Here is a 21,859-nt window from a genome sequence, read left to right as displayed (position 1 = left end):
GGTCCAAGCACTAACACGTAAGCCTGCTGGGGGCACGCAGGGCATATCCGCAGTACGGCCCCCATCAGGAAATGGGCTTCTTTTCCCTTCATGCCTGTGTGCTGGCAGAGGTGCGTGTGTGTGCATGCATGTGGAGGGCGTTATCCTCGGGAATGCTGTTCATCTCTCTGTCGGCCATGCTTTCATTGGTCTGGACCTCACTCATTCAGCCGGTCTGGCTAGCCAGTACGCTCCTGCCGTCCTCAGTTCCCCAGGGCTGCGGTTATAGGTGCACACTGCCGCCTGGTATTTACGTAGGTCCTGGGAACCAAGCTCACGTGCTCACCCTTTGAGGCAAGCACTCCATCCACTGAGCTATTCCCCTCCCCCCAGCCCCAGACGGTAACCTGCAAATAGTCCTTCTTCAGATTTGCAGAACATCTGGTCGCCTTCAGACATCAGTGTGTGTAAATGCCTCTTTATTTTTTAGTCTGTGCAGCAAGTAACCAAAGCATACTACTTGCTCTGTCCACCTGTGAACTGTAGGAGCCAGGAAGGGGTGGGAGCTGTACCTCAGTGGTCCAGAACCGGGCTTTCATATGCAAGGCCAGGGAAGAGATTCCCAACACTCACACTGGCAAACCAGGAAGTAGCCCTGGCCGGTCAAGGTTGATTTGTGATTTTGCAGCCATAGAAGAAGAAAAGGAGAGGACTGGGGAGATGGCTTAGTGGTTAAGGCGTTTGCCTGCAAAGCCAAAGGATACCGGTTCAATTCTCCAGGATCCATGTAAACCAGATGTACAAGGGAGCGCATGCATCTGGAGTTCATTTGCAGTGGCTGGAGGCTCTGTGTGCCCATTCTCTCTCTCTCTCTCTCTCTGCCTCTTTCTCTCTCAAATAAATAATAAAATATATTTTTTTAAAAAAGGAGAGAAATGCCCTGGATGATAAAGACGCCCTCCACAAGTCCGCTCCCTGCCTTGCCTTGTTTCCCTACCCACCAAAGCCCTTCGTGGGCCTGAGTTTTCCTAGATGGAAGGGCGAGGCAGGGTCCCACTCTAGCCCAGAATGACCTGGAACTCACTGTATCCTGGGCTGACCTCAAACCCACAGTGAACCTCCCCAGTGCTGGGACTGTAGGCTCGAGCCACCATGCCCAGCTTCAACATGGAGCGTTGAGGACAGCAGCTCCTCCGCCTCCCAGTGTGCTGGCCTTTGAACTGCTTTGAGCTGCTGGCCTGGGCCCAGCAAAGTACCTGGATGTCACCTGTCCAGCTCTTCAGCACTTGGGCCCCTTCCTGGACATGGTGGGCATTTCATGGACCCCAGGACAAAGCAGAAAGGTAACCCTGCAATTTTATTGGATTATGCAAAAGGGGTGCAGTGTTTCTCCAGTCCAGCTGGTTGGTTAGGTTCTGAAGGCAGGCAGGAGGACTAAGAGGATGCCCCAAGAAGGCCGTGAACCAGAAGGTCCTGAACCAGCAACATGGGACTTCTCTAAGATGTTAAGGATCTCAGTCACCTGGATGCTCCCGATACGCTGAAAATCTGTTAAAAGCTTGTGGTGCTCTCGGGCACAGCCCATGAGGAGGAAGGAGGTATTGAGAGCCCCTGGGAGGAAGAAAGGGAAGAATCAAAGGCACTTCTTGTGGAGACAGGGTCTTATATAGCCCAGACTGGCCTCATACTCGCTGCAGATCTGAGGACAACCTGCCCCCCCCACAAGCGCTAGGGCCACAGGGGTGCTGGTAGGGTACTGGACCAGATCACGAGCTGCTGAGGGCGGGCTCCAGCCTCCACGCGTGCTAGGAAAGCACTCCACCAACTGAGCCCACACCCAGCCCTGGGCCAGGGGCACCTTGAAGACTCAGACCCTGCTCTCTGACCAGACACCTGAGCACCTTACCCTGTTCTCCATGCCAGTCATATGCCCAGTCCCCTGCACCCCAATGCCATCTCTGAATCTCACCAGCCTCTCTCAGATGCGTGAAGGCACCAGAAACCATACAGCCCAGTACAGTCTTTTGATAAAGTCCCTGCCTTCTTACCTGCCTGAAGACTTAAGGTGGAACTGTAACACGTAGGAGCGGTAAAGGGGCAAGTGTGAGTGGTGACAGAATTTGGAAGGCATTCCTTGTCATGCCTGCCCACGCAAGTTGGACAGCTGCGGGAAGACGGCGCTATAGACTTAGGAGCATTGGCCTTGAGTTTCACAAAAGGCTCCAGGTTGGTGAGGTTGTTGCAGAGATAGGTCCGGCAGACGTGGCTGTAGGAGGCAATGGACACTCCGGGCGGAGAGATGAGGTAGGAGATTTGCGGAGGGTGAGATAAGGCTGTGGCACAGCCTTTAAATCCCACGACTCCCCTACCGGTCTCTGAGGATAGAGGTAAGACAGGTCTGGTCAGCTTGTCGCCTCACCTAGAGTCCACCCTTCCCTCTCCCCTGTAATTCCAGTCCACGACCAGCTCCGCCCCTCCCTGAGGACAAGTGATGGGGGCAGAGGGCCTCAGCTCACGGCCTCACCCACAGCCCTCCCTGGGCTTCCAGCACCCACCTGGCTCCGCCCCGGGCCCACCAACTACAGCTCAGCTGCACAGGCATAGTCGCCGGCGTCTAAATCTGTGTCTCCTCATCCTTCTAGTCGCAGAAGCCTCTCTGCCACTCTCCCCCAAGCCACCCAGCTCCATTCTATCCTATTCTCCAGCCCACACTACAAACTGGGACGTACTGCGCCCCAGCCAGAGACCTGACGTGTCCCTAAACATTCAATGAGCTAAACCTCCGAAACCCTGGCCCTGGGTGCTGGGAAGGGTCACCTGTCTCAATAAGCAGGATGGTCTCCTCGCAGCCCTCTCTCAATTGACACACCATGCTCCTCATGAGAAGCCACTGCCAGTTGTGCAAAGTGACAGCTCTGAAGAGGGAGGCTGTTGCTTCATAGCACAAAAGTGATCCAGTCGCTAGGGAGAGAACAGTCTTCCACATCAGCTTCTAGGGACAGCACCCACTGACCCCAGACCCTGTCCTGAGGGATGCAGATACACAGCCCACCTTCCCCTGGGGAAGAGGCCAGCCTCCCACCTTTTGGGCTCCTATTGCATCCAGCCCCACAAGACATACGAGGCAGAAAGGAGGCAGCCCCCAGGAGGCACAGCAGCTGAGGAGGTCGCAGGTACACAGGCCCCATGGTCCTGTGTCAGGGTCCTGAGATGCTGGGGGTCAGTCTGGAACCAATTTCAGTTGGAGTGCCAACTTGGGTTCTTGTCAGACGCTGAATTCTCTGTCCACCTGCTCCGGGTGACTGTTTCTGGAGCAGAGAGTTGACTGAGTCAGCTACTGTGGGGTGGGTCCCCCCAAGACCTCCAGTGACACATGCTCCCATTTCCATGGTCTGTCTCCCCTCTGATCGCTTGCACCCAACACATCTCAGAGCATGGCTCGCATGTGCTCCTCTCTCCCCACTACTTAGGTCATCAATCTGGAAATCGTACGTGCTGCAGTCAGTTTCTTGCTGAGAAGAGCATCTAATCAGACACAGCTTACGGAAGGGGTTTATTTCAAGCTTACAAAATCCAGGGCAATGCCATCAATTGCAGACAAAGCTGCCCACTTCCATAGGTCCATGCAGAGAAACCACCACAAGAAGCAAATGGCAGCACCCGCGAGCAGGAGCCACCGGAGCTCAAACCACTCCTCTGACACCTCGGAGGGCCCGACTCAGACCTGCCCCCAAACACACCTTATGGCTGGACTCCAGGATCTGTCCCCAGTGGTATGCCTCGCTTCCCCAGTAGCAGAGATTCGAAGGTGTCACTGCAGGTCTCAACGGAGCCTACCCCAGGGCTATACACACGGCTCAGCAGCTAAGATGCCTGCCTGCAAAGCCTAACGGCCCTGGTTGGAGTCTCCAGCACTTAAGTAAAGCCAGATGCACAAGGTGGCACATGTGTCTGGGGTGTGTTCACAGCCGCTAGAAGCCATGATGTGCCCATTCAGTCACTCACACTTGTTCTCATTCTCTCTCTCCTTGGAAGTGAATAAATAATGGGTTTACTAAAGCAGTATTCAGAAGTAAATTGAAGACCCACATGGTGGCACACACTTAATCCTAGCACTGGGGAAGCTGAGATAAGAGGATCACTTTGAGTTCCAGGCCGCCATGGGATACAGAGGGTTCAAGGTCATCTTCTCTTATATAGTAAGGTCAAAGCCAGCCTAGGGGCTGGAGAGATGGCTTAGTTTTTTATTTTTATTTCTTTATTTTTTTCAAGGTAGGGTCTCACTCTAGCCCAGGTTGACCTGGAATTCACTAGGTAGTCTCAGGGTGGCCTTGAACTCATGGTGATCCTCCTACCTCTGCTTCCCGAGTGCTGGGATTAAAGGCATGCGCCACCACGCCTGGCCTATTTATTTATTTTTTTGAGGTAGGGTCTCACTGTGGTCCAGGCTGACCTGGAATTCACTATGTAGTCTCAGGGTGGCCTCGAACTCACGGCGATCCTCCTACCTCTACCTCCCGAGTGCTGGGATTAAAAGCGTGCATCACCACGCCTGGCCTGAGATGACTTAGTGATTGAGGTACTTGCCTGTGAAGCCAAAGGACCCCGGTTCAATTCCCCAGTACCTACATAAGCCAGATGCACAAGGTAGCGCATGTGTCTGGAATTTGGTAGCAGCAGCTAGGAGCCCTGGCTGGCCCATTCTCTCTCTCTGGTGGCGCACGCCTTTAATCCCAGCACTTGGGAGGCAGAGGTAAGAGTATCACTGTGAGTTCCAGGCCAGCCTGAGACTACATAGTGAATACCAGGTCAACCTGGGCTACAGTGAAATCCTACCTCTAGTAATAATAAGAAGAATAATAAATATTTTAAAAAGATGGGTGTGGTGGTGCACGCCTTTAATCCCAGCACTTGGGAGACAGACAGAAGGATCGCCTAGAGTTTGAGGACACCTGAAGACTACATACTGAATTCTAGGTCAGCCTAGAATGAGACCCTACATTGAAAAAAACAAACAAAATTAAAAAAAAAAAAGCCTAACACAGGAGGAGACACTGCCTCAAAAAGAGAAGAAGAAAAATGGAGAGCAACCCCAGAATTTGGGAGGTAGAGACAGGAAGATCAGGAACTCAAGGTCATCCTCAGGTGCATGACAAATACAAGGGCAGCCTGAGCTACATAAGACCCAGCCTCAGATAAAGGAGGGAAGGGGCTGCAGAGTTGGCCCAGTGGGTGAGGCGCTTGCCCACAAAGCCTAAGGCCTGGAGTTCAATTCTCCAGTAGCTAACGTAAAGCCAGATGCACTAAGTGGTGTATGCATCTGGAGTTTGTTTGCAGTGGTAAGAGGCCCTGGCTTGCCCATAGTCACTCTGTCTATCTGTCTGTCTCTCTCTCAAATAAACAAATAAATACCAATTTAAAAATAGAGCACGGACATGGTGGCACACGTCTTTAATCCCAGGATTTGGGAGACAGTGGTAAGAGGATTGCTGTGAGTTCAAGGCTACCCTGAGACTACAGAGTGAATTCCAGGTCAGCCTGAGCTAGAGTGAGACCCTACCTTGGAACCACCTCACCCCAAAAAATAATAAAATAAAAAAAACACAAGCTGGTGTGGTGGTGCACACCTTTAATCCCAGCACTTGGGAGGCAGAAGTAGGAGGATCACTGTGAGTTCAAGGCCAGCCTGAGACTACATAGTGAATTCCAGGTCAGCCCGAACTACAGTGAGACCCTACCTCGAAATACTAAAAGCTAAAATAAATAAATAAATAAATAAAATAAAATAAAATAAAAATAGACAAGGCTGGAGGAATGGCTTAGCACTTAAGGTGTTTGCCTGCAAAGCCAAAGAATCCAGGTTCAATTCCCCAAAACCCATGTTAGCCAGATGCACAAGGGGGCAGTTCATTTGTACTGGCTTGCACTCTCTCTCTGTCATATGAATAAAAATAAATTTAAAAAAAGATTCACAAATTAGTCAGCTAAGAATGCCTGCCAAGGCTAAGGATGACAGTGACGTGGGAAGGGATACGAACTGTGTAGGCTTTGCAGTCCAAGGTTGGTGTCTTCAACACTCTTACTAAACTGTGCCATCTCATCCAGTCTGTCCTCTCTGAGCCTGCTCTCTCATTTATAAAACATCCTCCTAACACATTCCCCAGGGCCGTGGTGCATACAAAGAAGACTGTTCAGGGCTGGAGAGAAGGCTTACATGAAGGCATCTGCCTGCGAAACCTAAGGACCCAGATTGGATGCCCCAGGACCCACATAAGGCCAGATGCACAAGAGGGCGCATGCATCTGGAGTTTGTTTGCAGTCTCTCTCAAATAAACAAATAAAAATTGGGCTGGAGAGCTGGTTTAGCAGTTAAGGCATTCGCCTGCCAAGCCTGAGGATCAGGGTTCGATTCCCCACGACCCACATAAGCCAGATGCACAAGATGACAAAGGCACCTGGGGGTTCCTTTGCAGTGGCTGGAGGCCCTGGCACACCCATTCTCTGTCTCTCTCTCTCAAAATATATAAATGAATAAATAAATAAAATATATTTTATAATAAATAAAAATTATTTAAAAGTCCCTCCCTTGCTAGCATTCGAAGCCACCTCCCCAGCCCACCCCCCACCACACCCCAAATTAACCTTCCCACCCTTAGTGCACGTCCTCTTGCACAGATGTCCCACTGGAGTCGCCTTCCGCCAACTTTTCAAGACCTGAATGCCACTCCGACACTGAGGTTGGGCGCCACGCATGCGCACACGGCCTGCAAGCGCCAGCAGCAACAACGCCCGCCACGCGCCGGAGGTTCCTGGGGCGGGCGTGGCCAGCCTCGCTCTCATTGTGGTATTCGACGCCCCATTGGCTAGCTGCCTGGGGGAAACGAACCAGTCAACGCGCGCGAGGCTCAAACTCGAAGCGCTATTGGCTGTTCCCGTGGCTGTCGTCGCGAGGGGTTGCGGAGAGGCGGGACCTCAAATCTTATTGGCTGCCCATCTCGGCAACAAGAGGTTGAGCTGGGAGCTTATTGGTCGCGCGCCCACGCGCACACACAGACACACCAACACACGCACGCACGCACGCACGCACGCACACCCGCAGAGCCTGAGGGCGACCGGCCGTTCCTGGCGCCACTGTGTCAGCCACCTTGCTTCTCTCTTGAGCCGAGCGGGATTCTGCCCGAGGCTGTGGTAACCGCGGCCCTTCTGGGTCCTTCTCAGGAAGTTGGGGTCCCCCGCCCCCACCCCGCCACCATGGCCTCCCTGGGGACAGTCCACTGGCTCGCTCCCTCGCGCTGGACGCCCGGCCGACCCCCCTTCCCCCGCCCCCCCCCCCCCGCGCTCCTCGAGCCCAGCCCCCTCCCTCCCTCCCTTCCCGGGAGCCAGTGTTTGGGGGTGATGGCTGCCGTCTCCAGGGGAGGGATGGGGGAATGGGTCACCTGTGGGAAACGGACTGACTGCTGGCTGTGGGGACATAAACCCTGGGGACGGAGTTAAGGAGCTTGTCTGCCAAGACCAGGGTTCGATTCCCCGGGACCCCACGTTAGCCAGATACACAAGGGGCCATACGCATTTGGAGTAGGTTTGCAGTGGCTGGAGGCCCTGGCGCATTCCCTCCCTCCCTCCCTCGCTTCCTTCCCCCCTCCTCTCTCAGCCTCTTCCTCAAATAAATAGGGGCGCTTGCCTGCAAAGCCAAAGGACCTAGGTTAGATTCCCCAGGACCCACGCAAAGCCAGATGCACATGGTGGCGCGTGCGTCTGGAGTTTGCAGTGGCTAGAGGTCCTCGTGCACCCATTCTCCCTCTCTGTCTCTCAAGTAAACATATGTGAATCCAAGAAATTGTATTAGGGCTGGAGAGATGATTAGGGTGCTTGCCTGCAAAGCCTAAAGACCCATGTTCAACCCTTCAGATCCTGTCAGCCACATACACAAGGTGAATCAAGGTCTCACAGGCATACACAAGGTGGTACACACATTTGGAGTTTAATTGCAGTGGCTGAAGGCCCTGGCATGCCAATTCTCTCCCTCCCTCTCTCCCCACTCCATCTCTCTCTCCCCCTCTCTTCTCCCCCCCCTCACTTTCTCTCTCTCTCTCTCATAAAAAGTCCAGTCTGTTGGGCTTGCTTCAAAAAAAAGAAAAATACTGTACAAGGGGCTGGAGAGATGGCTTAGCAGTTAAGGCGCTTGCCTGCAATGTGAAAGGATCCCCGTTCCATTCTCCAGGATCCATGTAAGCCAGATGCACAAGGTGGCACATGCATCTGGAGTTTGTTTGCAGTGGCTAGAGGGCCGGTTGCGCCCATTCTCTCCCTCCATCTCTGTCTATAATAAATAAATAATTCTTTTAGAAAAATTGTACTTAAAAAGGGGCTGGATAGATGGCTTCGCAGTTAAGGCACTTGCCTGCAAAGCCAATGGACCCAGGTTTGATTCCCTAGTAACCACATAAGACAGATGCACAAGGTGGTGCATGTGTCTGGAGTTTGCACTGGCTGGAGGCCCTAGTGCACCACACACCCATTCTCTATCTGCCTCTTTCTCTCTTTCACCCTCAAATAAATACATAAGCCAGGTGTGGTGGCGCACGCCTTTAATCCCAGCACTTGGGAGGCAGTGGTTGGAGGATAGCCATGAGTTTGAGGCTACCCTGAGACTCCATAGTAAATTCCAGATCAGCCTAGGCTAGAGTGAGACCCTACCTCGAAAAACAAAAAACAACCACCAAAAAAAAGAAGTCTGGGCTACAGCGAGACCCCGCCTTGAAAAACCATAATAATAATAATAATATTAATAATAATACTAGTAGTAGTAGTAGTAGTAAAGATAGTCTCACTCTGTAGTCCAGGCTGGCCTCAAATTTGATCCAATTCTGTCTCACCCCCTAAGCTCTGAAATTACATGTGTGAGCTAGCATGCCCCACGCAGTAAACATTTGTTGAATTAATGGAGTCCAGTGAATATAACGGAGCCAGGCCTGGTGGCACAGGATTCTAATGTCAGCTATTCAAGAGGCAGAGGTAGGAGGATAGTAAATTCAAGGACAAACTGGGCCTATTGAGATCCTGTCTCAAAAAAATGATAAAAATAGGGCTGGAAAAATGGCTTAGCGGTTAAGGTGCTTGCCTACAAAGCCAAAGGATACAAGGTCCAATTTCCCAGGATCCACATAAACCAGATGCACAAGCTGGCACATACGTCTGGAGTTTGTTTTCAGTGGCTGGAGACCCTAATGTGCCCATTCTCTCACTCTCTCTCTCAAATATTTTTTTGTTTGTTTGTTTTGTTTTTCGAGGTAGGGTTTCACTCTAGCCCAGGCTGGTCTCAAACTCAGAAATCCTCCTACCTCTGCCTCCCAAGTGCTGGGATTAAAGGCGTGTGCCACCCCACCCAGCAAACAAAATTTTAAAGAAAAAAATAATAAAAATAAATGGACTGGCCGGAGATGGTGCCGCACACCTTTAATCCCAGTACTTGGGAGGCAGAGGTAGGAGGATCGCCATGAGTATGAGGCCACCCTGAGACTACATAATGAATTCCAGGTCAGCCTGGGCTACAGCGAGACCCTGCCTCAAAAAACCAAAATAATAATAATAATAATAATAATAATAATAATAATTATTATTAATGGACTGGGGATAGAACTCAGTAAGTACAAGGCCTTAAATCCAATCCCCAGTACAACAAAGAAACAATAATAATACCTAGTGAAAATGGGGCAGTAGCCAGGCATGGTGGCACACGGCTTTAACCCCAGCACTCAGGAGGCAGAGGTAGGAGGATTGTGGTGAGTTCGAGGCCACCCTGAGACTACATAGTGAATTCCAGTTCAGCCTGGGCTAGAGTGAGATGCTCCCTTGAACAGAAAAAGAAAAATTGAAAAAGAAAAACGGGACAGGAACCAGACATGGTGGTACGTGCCTTTAATCCCAGCACTCAGGAAGCAGAGGTAGGAGAATCACTATGTGTTTGAGGCCAGCCTGGGACTAGAGTGTGTTCCAGGTCAGCCTGGTCTAGAGTGAGACCCTACCTTGAAAAAGAAAGAAAGAGAGAGAGGGAGTGTGGCAGGAAGGGAGGGAGGGAGAAAATCTCAGAATAGTGTTTTGGGGGAAGGTTATCAATAGAATAAAGAGGCAGATTTTTATCAGATGGTATATGTGGTACTCAGAATTGATAGCACAAACAAGAGGGTAAGATGACAGTTGTCAGAGAGGGTGACCAAAAACACTTGGATGGGGCAGGGTATAAGCATAGTTGAGGGGTTGGATCTAGGAGGTGTACATATGCCTGAACTTGAGATTCATCATTGGAAAGTGTGTAGGTGAGCAAAAGAGAAGTCTCTGCATTGAAAGAATGCTAACAGCCAGGTGTGGGGGCTCATGCCTCTGATCCCAGCACTCAGAAAGCTGAGATAGAATTGCCATGAGTTCCAGTCCAGCCTAAGCTACTGAGTTGAGTTGCAGGTCATTCTGGGCTAGAGCAAGACCCTGCCTCAAAAAAGGAAAATACTGGGGCTAGAGAGATAGCCCCAGTGGTTAATGTGCTTGTCTGCGAAGACTAAAGACCCAGGTTTGACTCCCCAGGATGTAAGCAGATGTACAAGTTTGCACATGTGTCTGGAATCTTTGCAATGACTGGAGCCCTGGCATGCCCATTCTCTCACCCCCACACCTGCCTCCTTCTCTCTCTCAAATTAAACAAAAAAAAAATCTTTTTTTTGAAGTAAGGTTTCACTCTAGCTCAGGTTGACCTGGAATTCACTATGTAGCCTCAGGGTGGCCTCGAACTCATGGCGATCCTCCTACCTCTGCCTCCCAACTCCTTTTTATTTATTTGAGAGTGTGAGAGAGAAAGAAACAGGGGGCGGGGGAGAGGGAGAAAGGAAGATAATGGGCGTGCCAAGGCCTCTAGCCACTGCAAACAAACTCCAGACGCATGTGCCTCCTTGTGCATCTGGCTTTTGTGGGTCCTGGGGAATTGAACTGAGGTCCTTTGGTTTTGCAGGCAAATGCTTTAACCACTAAGTAATTTCTCCAGCCCCCAATAACTTTTAAAATATTGTTTTAAATTTTGTTTATTTATTTATTTGACAGAGAAAGGGGGAAGAGAGGGAGAGAGAGGGAGGGAGGAAGAATGGGTGCACCAGGGCCTCCAGCCACTGCAAATGAACTCCAGACGCATGCGCCCCCTTGTGCATCTGGCTTATGTGGCTTATGTGGGTCCTGGGGAATTGAACTGAGGTCCTTTGGCTAAACCATCCCTTCAGCCCAATAACTTAAAAAAAAAAGACCAAGAGGAGGTGAGGTTTTTAGGAAGGAAAGTCTAAATTTAAGTCAAGGGTTGAAGAGAGAGCTGGTCCAGTGGGGGGGGGGGGGTGGCGCAGGATGGATGACCACAGATGTGGCCTGGTTAGGCAAAGGCTCACATAGCTGTCCTGACCCACCACTCTTGTCCCTAGATCCATGGATCCTGAAGGATGCACTACTAATTCCAGCCCAGGGCTGGAGACCAGAGCCCCCCAGGGCACGGAGCTTATCCCCAGGGGAGGTGTCAGTCGCTCTCCAACCTGTGCCCGCTGCCGCAACCATGGCGTCACTGCCCACCTCAAAGGTCACAAGCGCCTCTGCCTCTTCCAGGCTTGCGAGTGTCACAAATGTGTTCTTATCCTGTGAGTATGGGGGCCAGAAGTTGGGGCGGGTGAGTCTCCTCTGAAGGACAATGGCTGACTCTTGACTTTGAACCCCCATCTCAGGGAGCGCCGAAGAGTCATGGCTGCCCAAGTGGCCTTGCGCAGGCAACAAGAAGCACAGCTGAAGAGGCGCCTGGCCCAGGGACTGATGAGAGAGGCGACCCCCCTCAAAGCTCCTCTCCGTGTCAGGAAAGGGGCCGCTCGACTAGGGATCTCTTGTGAGAGGCCGGCTGACCGTGGGGTGGGACTTGCATAGGTGGGGACAAGAGTCCTGCCACCAGGTTGGTGTGTAGCCTTGGGCTACCCTCTCCTCACTGGGAGCATGCACTGAGAGCTGACAGTGTAAAGTGGGAGCTGGAGAGATGGCTTAGTTGTTAAGGAATTTGCCTGCAAATCCAAAGGATCCAGGTTTGAATCCCCAGGACCCGTAAACCAGGTGCACAAGGTGGCATATGCATCTGCAGTTAGTTTGCTGTGGTTAGAGGCCCTGGCCCATCCACTCCCTCCCTCACTCCCTCTCTCTTAAGTAAATTAATTAATTTATTTTTAAAAATGGATATAGGGCTGGAGAGATGGCTTAGCGGTTAAGCGCTTGCCTGTGAAGCCTAAGGACCCCGGTTCGAGGCTCGGTTCCCCAGGTCCCACGTTACCCAGATGCACAAGGGGGCGCAACGCGTCTGGAGTTCGTTTGCAGAGGCTGGAAGCCCTGGCGCGCCCATTCTCTCTCTCTCTCCCTCTATCTGTCTTTCACTCTGTGTCTTTATAATAATAAATTTAAATAAATTTTAAAAAATGGATATAGCTGGGAGTGGTGGTGCACACCTTTAAACCCAGCACTCAGGAAGCAGAGATAAGAGGGTCCCCGTGAGTTCAAGGCCAGCCTGAGAATACATAGTGAATTCCAGGTCAGCTAGAGTGAGATCCTACCTTAGGAAAAAACAAAAAGAAAGAAAAGAAAAAGAGGAGGATTAAGAACTCAGCTGGAAGGAGCTGGGAAGACCACACAGTACCTAAAGCATTTGCCCTGCAGGCGTGAGGACCACAGTTCAGATTCCTAGCACCCATGTAAACGCTGGGTGGCCTGGAACAGGGGTAGAATGGTTATCAGGAGAAAGAACTTACTGGCTCTCTCCCTGATTCCTCACAGCTGGGAAGGAGAACATAGCACCCCGGCCTCAGAGTCCCCATCAGAGTCCCCACGGAGCAGTCCCGCTGGTACTGACAGCTCCTGGGAAGGTGAGGAGAGCCTGGCCCTGGCCCTGAGGGAGTGGGTCCCACACTTGGACTTGCAGACCCCTTCCCCTTGCACCTGGGTTCCAGCCCCAATCCTGGCTTGCTATGTGATCTTCCATGAGTCTTTTTTTTTTTTTTTGTCACCAAAATAAGAGGATGGAACTTGAAGAACCAGATTCAGGTCCTACCCTCATCCTGCCCTCTTCCCTTACAGGAGAGTTCCCGTGGGCCTCTGCTGTTCAGCCGCCCTCCAGAAGCCTTGCCCTTGCCCTGGACTCCGATGCCTCCTGGGCCTTGGGGTCCTGCACACTGGCTGCCTCCAGGTCTCTCCATGCCACCCCCTGTGGTGTGTCGCTTGCTGTGCCAAGAATCTGCTGTCCCTCTCCACCCATTCCCTGGTAAGACGATAACTCACTCTTTCCCTCTTTTTTTTCTTTTTTTTTTTTTTTGATACTTTATTTTTATTTATTTATTTGAGAAAGAGAAAGAAGCAGAGAAAGAGAGAATGGCACACCAGGGCTTCCAGACACTGCAAACTAACTCTAGTTACATGTGCATCTGGCTTACTTGGGTACTGGGGAATCGAACCTGAGGTCCTTTAGCTTTGTAGGCAAGTGCCTTAGCCTCTAGACCATCTCTCCAGCCCCCCAACTCGCCCTTTGTAATGCAGGTTGCCTCTGCTTTAGAAAGGAGGGAGGAGAAAGACACAGGTGGAGACAAAAGTTGTGACCTCCAAGCCAATGAACACTGTTCTTTTGATGTCCCTTAGGCTTTGACACTGGCACCTCTCTCCGGCTGCCCACGCATGGGACCCTCCCAACCTGCCCAGGATCTCGCTCAGTACTGACAGCTCCTCTTTCTGGAGAGCCACAGGGGCCCCCTAACCTGCACCACACGTAAGTCAGAATGGAAGAACCTATTCTGGGCTTGACACACCTTAATGGATGATGCAGAAGAGATAGTCTCAGGCTGGGTATGTGACCCCACACTCTCCAGCTTAGGTGTTCAAGGTCATCCACAACTACATAGAGTTTGAGGCCAGTGTCTCAACAAGAGGAGAGGGAAAGGAGAAGGAAGGGCTTCAGATAGTAGGTGAGGCAGAACTCTCCTGACTCTGCGGTGTCCTGTGAATCTTTGGACAAGCATCCAAACCTCTCTTAGCCTGCTTGCCTATGAGTGAATGGAAATGCTGAAATGAGGCACTATGAAGATGAGCCTCAGAGGCGTAGTGGTAAGGCCAGAGGGCATTAGAGAAAACTGAATGGGGATCAAGCTCCCTTTTCATTTCCAAGGGACTGGGGAGCTAGAACAGGCAACCAGACTCTCTGATAGAACAAGGAGAGCAAGCCCAGTCCCTCTAGGTATTGTGTCTCCTTTTTTTGTGGTGGTGTGTTTTTTTTTTTTTTTTGAGGTGGGGTCTGGCTCTAGCCCAGGCTGCACTGGAATTCACTATGTAGTCTCAGGGTGGCCTCCAACTCACAGCGATCCTCCTACCTCTGCCTCCCTCCTGAGTGCTGGGACTAAAGGTGTGCACCACCACACCCGGCATTTGTCTGCTTTTGAAAAACTGATAACACCAGGCATGGTGGCGCACGCCTTTAATTCAAGCACTCAGAAGGCAAAGGTAGGAGGATCAGTGTTTGAGGCCACCCTGAGACTACATAGTGAATTCCAGTGCAGCCTGGGCTAGAGTGAGACCCAACTTTGAAAAAAATACTGCTAAATGAAAGACTGACAACAATGAGACCTGTGATCCTCACAATAGCATAGAAGGAGAAAGCTTGTAAGGGTTTTCTTATAGAAAACAAAGCAGAAGGCTGCAGAGATGGCTCAGCAATTAAGGCACTTGCCTGTGAAGCCTAAGGACCCAGGTTCAATTGCCCAGTGAGCCAGATGCACATGGTGGCACATGCATCTGGAGTTTGTTTGCAGTAGCTACAGGCCCTGGAGTACCCATTCTCTCTCTCTGCCTCGTTCTTGCACTCTCTTTCTAATAAATTAAAATATTTTTTAAAAAAGAAAGCAAAGCAGACCAAGATAGGGAGCAACATTTGCCCAAACCCCCAGTGTCCAGTGCCCATAGGCTTTCAGACTCCCAAATCAGAGGTCTGACCTGCTTCCATGTGCATGTGTCTCCTTGTTTCTAGATGCTCAACTCTGGTACTCCAGTCCTGCAGCACCCCAGACTCTCTTCTGCTACAGCCACAGGTCCTGGGAAAGCAGTGCCTTCTAGGATCCAGGGAGGAGGTTGAGCCCAAAGAATGGCAAATCAGGGGACTGAGGGAACCAGGGCCAAGGGGCAGGCATGCAGGGGGTTCCCAGTCTGCTTCTCCCCCTTTCCTTCACAGGCCCCAGGTGCTTCTTGTCTGGCCTGCACTTCTGCCCCCTCAGAGCGACAGCTGCAGCGAGAGGCAGCCGAGGCCCTCATAGGGCTTAAAGATTCATCCCAGGCTCCCCGACTGAGTGCATCAGTCCCACCCAACCCTGCCTGGATCTCCCTACTGCACCCTTGTGGACCACCAGGTAACCTACTCCCTGGAACAAAAAGACAAGGATGTTGGGAAATCGAGGTCACTAGAATAAGCAGGGACCTCTATTACAAGTCAAATGTCCTTTGGACCAGGCCCAGGTTCCTCAGCCTGGCCTCTGAGATGGCAGTTGTGTTACTTAAAAGTCACTGTTGTTCTTATATTGACTGCATAGAAAAAGGAGACAAAGTAAACCTAATCCCATATACACCCCAGCCTGGGCCACTGTTCTTGGTCTGTATTGTGAATGGGGAGATATGGAAAAAATATTTATTTATGCCTGGCGTGGTGGTGCACACCTTTACTCCCAGCACTCCAGAGGCAAAGGTAGAAGGATCGCTGGGTGTTTGAGGCTAGTTTGACATTACCTAGTGAATTCCAGTTCAGCTTGGGCTAGAGCGAGACCTTACCTCAAAAACATTTATGGGATGGAAAAGTTGTTTAGTGGTTAAATCACTTGCCTGTGAAGACTAAGAACCTAGGTTCAGCTCCCCAGGACCCATGTAAGTCAGATGCACATGGTGTCACATGCATCTAGAGTTCGTTTACAGCTGCAGGAGATCCTGGCACACATGTTCTTTCTGTCTGCCTTTCTCTTTCAAATAAGTATATTTTTTTAAGTTTTAAAACATTATTTATATGCAGGGAGAAAGAGAGACAAAGGAGAGAATGAGTATGGGTATGCCAGGGCCTTTTACAAAGGAACTCTAGACCATGGGCCACTATGTATGTCTGGTTTTCCATGATGCTGGGGAATCGAACCCAGGATGGCAGGCTTTTCAGGCAGTACCTTTAACTGCTGCGTCATCTCTGAGCCCCAGTAACTCACTGTTTGCAAGTCTGGTCTGAACAGCAGATGTCTAGTGCTTTGCTGTCAAGGCGCTTGGGCCCTGAGGAAGCAGGGGCTTGCCATGAATGGACATGCAGCAACAGAGTACAAAGCCTGGACTCTGGCTCCAGCCCATGGCTCCCCTCTAGACCTTGGCCTGCTCAGGTCTGAAGAGGAAATGAGGTGCGCAGGGTCTGGGCTGGAGGAGTGAGCGTCACATTGCAGGAGCTTCTGTTGCAGTGTGGAACCTGGAAACTTTCACAGGTCACAGTGGCAAGACAGAAAGAAACCTTCAAGGAGACAGAAGGAAGCCTGAGAATCCTCTGTCCAGTGGTGGACTGGCCTAGAGGAAGCTGCTGGGATGGGGAGAGATGAGGCTTCTGATGAGAGCTGGCTGCCAGGCTCGGGAGTCCGTCCCAGCAAGGTGCAGAGAGGAACTGGGGGACGCTCAGCTCTAGGCAGGGACTTCAGAAACCCGAGCTTTAGGAAGAGAAGCGCGGCAGCAGTGCTAGAGGGCTGCAGGCAGGAAGGTCAACCAGGCACACGAGGGCGAGGCCTGCACCAGTGGTGCAGACAGAAGTCACGAGGAGGCTGATGTGACCTGCTCCTGCTCCTCCCTTTCCTGCCTCCCGCAGCTCCCGCTGGAGGAAGAGGATTCCAGCGAGCTGGCCCCCGCGCTCCGACCCAGCCCGGCTCCCTCTGTCTCTGTGCACATTGGGCGCCTGGAATCCATCTCCCTTCGGAGCTCGGACCCGCAGGTGGAGGCTGCCTTACGGGGACAGGAAGGTGACCACCTCCTGCCCTGCATAGCTGCTGCATTACTTGCGAATTTTTGCATGGAATTTAATGTGTAAGCTTCAGGCTTTTTTCTTTCTTTCTTTTTTTTTTTTCCTAAGCCTTCAGACGCCTCATTGGCCTTGAGTTCCGTTTGTAGTGTGGGTGTTTCTCTGGCCAAAGGTGAATACTCTCAGGCTACTTTTTGGATCCTGGGCTGGTTTAACTCTCTCCAGTAAAGACAGCTGTACAGTTTAAGGTGATCAATATCTAAATACATTTTTACATGAATTCATGTTCTGTATACACCTATACGCATGTTTCTATGCATGTGAAAACTGGAGAGTACTTTCATTTTGTATCTATGTTTCTGTGAATTAGCAAGAAATAAACCTTTGTAATTTTAAACCACTGAGATTTGAAGAAAATTTTTTTAGTATTTATTTCCGTGTGTGCATGCCCATGTGTGTGTGTGTGTGTGCGTGCGTGCACGCGCACACATACCAGGGTCTCTTGCTGCTGCAGAGTCATGCCAGATACTCAAGCCCTTTTTATTTTTTTTTAGTTTTTTGAAGTAGGGTCTCACTCTAGCCCAGGCTGATGTGGAATTCACACTGTAGTCTCAGGGTGTCCTCAAACTCATGGCAATCCTCCTACTCTGCCTCCCGAGTGCTGGGATTAAGGCATGTGCCATTATGCCCAGCTCTCAAGCCACAGTCTTGCATCTGACTTTACATGAGTGCTGGAAAATTGAACCATTAGCTGGCTGGCTTCACAAGCAAGCATCTTTAATCACTGTGCCATCTCCTCAGCCCTGAGTTTTGAAGTTTATTATCACAGACTAACCTAGTCAGTCCTAATAAAAAGGACTTGTTCATCCTCAAAAGAGAATCATGGGACTGGAGAGATGGTTTAGCAGTAAAGGCGCTTTCCTATGAAGCCTAAGAACCCAGGTTCAATTCCCCAGGACCCACATAAGCCAGATGCACAGGTTGGTCAGATGCACAGGGTGGTGCATGTGCCTGGAGTTCATTTTCAGTAGCTAGAGGCCCTGGCATGCCCACTCTCTCCTTTACTCTCTCTCTATTCTCTCATTCTCTGCTTCTTCCTTTCTGTCAAATAAGTAAATAAAATTTTAAAACATTAAGACAAGAAAATTGAGCTGAGTGTGGTGGTGCACACCTTTAATCCCAGCACTCAGGAGGCTGAGGTAGGAGAATTGCCTTGAGTTCAAGGCCACCCTGAGACTACATAGTAAATTCCAGATCAGCCTGAGCTAGAGTGAGACCCTACCTTGAAAAAAAAAATAAAATAAAAAAAAAAAAAAGAGACAGAGAGAGAGAGAGAGAAAATGATGTATTCAAAAACCGTCACAACGCCAGCGCAGCATGACAGCTCCCACCTGCGCTCCCTCTGCTCAGGAGGCCATGCAGCACTGCTAAGAGCTCAGGGCCAGTCCAGGCTACCGTGGGAGATCTACCTCAAAACACAAACAAGGCCTCCGCCGGGCATGGTGACACACGCCTTTAATCACAGCACTCGGGAGGCAGAAGTAGGAGGATCGCTGTGAGTTCAAGGCCACCCTGAGACTACACAGTGAATTCCTGATCAGCTTGAGCTAGAGTGAGACCCTACCTCGAAAAAAACATGGGGGGATAGAGGGATTGCTTAGTGGTTAATGTGCTTGCCTGCAAAGCCTAATGACCCAGGTTCAACTCCCCAGTACACATGTAAAGCAGATGCACAAGGTGGCACATGTGTCTGGAGTTCATTTGCAGTGGCTAGAAGCCCGGAAGTGCCCATTCTATCTGCCTCTTTCTCTATCTATCAAATAAATAAACAAATGAAATAGTTTTTTTAAATGGGAGGACTGGCTGGAGAGATGGTTCAGTAGTTAAAAGCATTTGTTTGCAAAGCCTGACTTTCCAGGTTTGATTCTCCAGTACCCATGTAAAGCCACATGCACAAAACGATGTACACATCTGGAGTTCATTTGTAGTAGCAAGAGGCTCTTACATACTCATTCTCTCTCTCCCCCTCTATCTCTCCCTCTCTCTCACTCTGCTTGCAAATAAATACCTTTTTAAAATTTTTGTTTATATTTATTTATTTATTTATTTGAGAGCAACAGACAGTGAAAGAAAGAGGTAGATAGAGAATGGGTACACCAGCGCCACCAGCCCCTACAAATGAAATCCAGATGCATGCACCCACTTGTGCATCTGGCTAATGTGGGTCCTGGGGAATCTATCCTTGAACCGGGGTCCTTAGGCTTCACAGGCAAGCGTTTAACTGCTAAGCCATCTCCCCAGCCCCAAAGCAGTATTTTTCAAAATTTTTTATTAACAACTTTCATGATTATAAAAAATACCCATGGTAATACCCTCCCTCCCCCCCACTTAACCCTTTGAAAATCCATTCTCCATCATATCCCCTCCCCATCAAAATCAGTATTTTAAGGGAGAGACGAAGCAGGCATGGGGGATGCACATCTTTTTCATGTATCTTTCTTTCTTTTTTTTTTTTTTTTGTTATTCAAGGTAGGGTCTCACTCTAGCCCAGGCTGACCTGGAATTCACTATGTAGTCTCAGGGTGGCCACGAACTCATAGCGATCCTCCTGCCCCTGCCTCCCAAGTGCTGGGGTTAAAGGCGTGCGCCACCACACCGGGCTCAATTTCTTTTCTTTTATGAGGTAAGATCTCACTCTAGCTCAGGCTCACCTACCAAGGTGGCCTCAAACTCAGGGCCATCCTCCTTCCTCTGCCTCCCAGTGCTGGGATTAAAGGCGTTTGCCACCAGGCCCAGCTGGCGATGCACACCTTTAATGCCAGCACTCAGAAGACAGAGGTAGGATAGCCATGAGTTGAAAGTCGTTACACACAAGATAAGCAGAGAGACCTCACTGCAGGTGAGTGTGCATACATAGCCCCACACAGGCACCACACGTTACACACAAGACAAGCTGAGCAACCTCACTGCAGGCGAGTGTGCATACACAGCCCCACACAGGCACCACACGTTACACACAGGACAAGCTGAGCAACCTCACTGCAGGCGAGTGTGCATACACAGCCCCACACAGGCTCCACACGTTACACACAGGACAAGCTGACAGAGCTCACTGCAGGCGAGTGTGCATACACAGCCCCACACAGGCTCCACACGTTACACACAGGACAAGCTGAGCAACCTCACTGCAGGCGAGTGTGCATACATAGCCCCACACAGGCACCACACGTTACACACAGGACAAGCTGGGCGACCTCACTGCAGGTGAGTGTGCATACACAGCCCCACACAGGCTCCACACGTTACACACAGGACAAGCTGGGCGACCTCACTGCAGGCGAGTGTGCATACACAGCCCCACACAGGCTCCACACGTTACACACAGGACAAGCTGGGCGACCTCACTGCAGGCGAGTGTGCATACACAGCCCCACACAGGCTCCACACGTTACACACAGGACAAGCTGGGCGACCTCACTGCAGGCGAGTGTGCATACACAGCCCCACACAGGCTCCACACGTTACACACAGGACAAGCTGAGCGACCTCACTGCAGGCGAGTGTGCATACACAGCCCCACACAGGCTCCACACGTTACACACAGGACAAGCTGAGCGACCTCACTGCAGGCGAGTGTGCATACACAGCCCCACACAGGCTCCACACGTTACACACAGGACAAGCTGGGCGACCTCACTGCAGGCGAGTGTGCATACACAGCCCCACACAGGCTCCACACGTTACACACAGGACAAGCTGGGCGACCTCACTGCAGGCGAGTGTGCATACACAGCCCCACACAGGCACCACACGTTACACACAGGACAAGCTGGGCGACCTCACTGCAGGCGAGTGTGCATACACAGCCCCACGCAGGCTCCACACGTTACACACAGGACAAGCAGAGAGACCTCACTGCAGGCGAGTGTGCATACACAGCCCCACACAGGCACCACACGTTACACACAGGACAAGCAGAGAGACCTCACTGCAGGCGAGTGTGCATACACAGCCCCACACAGGCTCCACACGTTACACACAGGACAAGCTGGGCGACCTCACTGCAGGCGAGTGTGCATACACAGCCCCACACAGGCTCCACACGTTACACACAGGACAAGCTGGGCGACCTCACTGCAGGCGAGTGTGCATACACAGCCCCACACAGGCTCCACACGTTACACACAGGACAAGCTGGGCGACCTCACTGCAGGCGAGTGTGCATACACAGCCCCACACAGGCACCACACGTTACACACAGGACAAGCAGAGAGACCTCACTGCAGGCGAGTGTGCATACACAGCCCCACACAGGCTCCACACGTTACACACAGGACAAGCTGGGCGACCTCACTGCAGGCGAGTGTGCATACACAGCCCCACACAGGCTCCACACGTTACACACAGGACAAGCTGGGCGACCTCACTGCAGGCGAGTGTGCATACACAGCCCCACACAGGCTCCACACGTTACACACAGGACAAGCTGGGCGACCTCACTGCAGGCGAGTGTGCATACACAGCCCCACACAGGCTCCACACGTTACACACAGGACAAGCAGAGCGACCTCACTGCAGGCGAGTGTGCATACACAGCCCCACACAGGCTCCACACGTTACACACAGGACAAGCTGGGCGACCTCACTGCAGGCGAGGGTGCATACACAGCCCCACACAGGCTCCACACGTTACACACAGGACAAGCTGGGCGACCTCACTGCAGGCGAGTGTGCATACACAGCCCCACACAGGCACCACACGTTACACACAGGACAAGCTGGGCGACCTCACTGCAGGCGAGTGTGCATACACAGCCCCAC

At 51.2% G+C, this 21,859-nt stretch overlaps 2 protein-coding genes and 1 non-coding gene across 3 annotated transcripts; 2 read left to right on the top strand and 1 right to left on the bottom strand.

The window, feature by feature from the left end:
• Positions 1–1,387: 1,387 nt before the first annotated feature.
• On the bottom strand, positions 1,388–3,167 carry Lypd4 (LY6/PLAUR domain containing 4). The gene is made up of 4 exons (XM_004670311.2): positions 3,101–3,167; positions 2,797–2,940; positions 2,028–2,354; positions 1,388–1,590 (listed from the first exon to the last, which is right to left on the bottom strand). The coding sequence occupies exons 1-4, from the start codon at positions 3,165–3,167 to the stop codon at positions 1,388–1,390; spliced, it is 741 nt and encodes a 246-aa protein (XP_004670368.1).
• An 8,269-nt stretch (positions 3,168–11,436) lies between these two features.
• Dmrtc2 (DMRT like family C2) lies at positions 11,437–17,294 on the top strand. Its single transcript, XM_012951626.2, is given in 9 exon segments — positions 11,437–11,642; positions 11,727–11,881; positions 12,811–12,899; positions 13,114–13,294; positions 13,666–13,792; positions 15,044–15,104; positions 15,245–15,419; positions 16,889–16,923; positions 16,925–17,294. Coding segments are annotated over 9 exon segments (1,212 nt in total). The 3' UTR covers positions 17,108–17,294.
• On the top strand, positions 15,558–15,685 carry LOC123454959. The gene has a single exon (XR_006633598.1). It is a non-coding gene; the product is annotated as a small nucleolar RNA SNORA51 (small nucleolar RNA).
• Positions 17,295–21,859: the final 4,565 nt, after the last annotated feature.

This window comes from Jaculus jaculus, chromosome 14 (genome assembly GCF_020740685.1).
Source record: "Jaculus jaculus isolate mJacJac1 chromosome 14, mJacJac1.mat.Y.cur, whole genome shotgun sequence".
In the NCBI taxonomy this organism is placed as follows: Eukaryota; Metazoa; Chordata; class Mammalia; order Rodentia; family Dipodidae; genus Jaculus; species Jaculus jaculus.
The sequence above is the reverse complement of the archived record's forward strand: the minus strand, read 5'-3'. Positions and strand labels throughout refer to the sequence as shown.

Bases quoted from the DNA above. Each gene is read 5' to 3' on its own strand.
- Lypd4 (XM_004670311.2), bottom strand. From the start codon at position 3,167: ATGGGGCCTGTGTACCTGCGACCTCCTCAGCTGCTGTGCCTCCTGGGG. The intron at 2,941-3,100 runs GTATGTCTTGTG...TTCTCTCCCTAG, and splicing joins GGCTGCCTCCTTTCTGCCTC to CGACTGGATCACTTTTGTGC. The intron at 1,591-2,027 runs GTAAGAAGGCAG...TCTTCCTCCCAG, and splicing joins CACCTTAAGTCTTCAGGCAG to GGGCTCTCAATACCTCCTTC.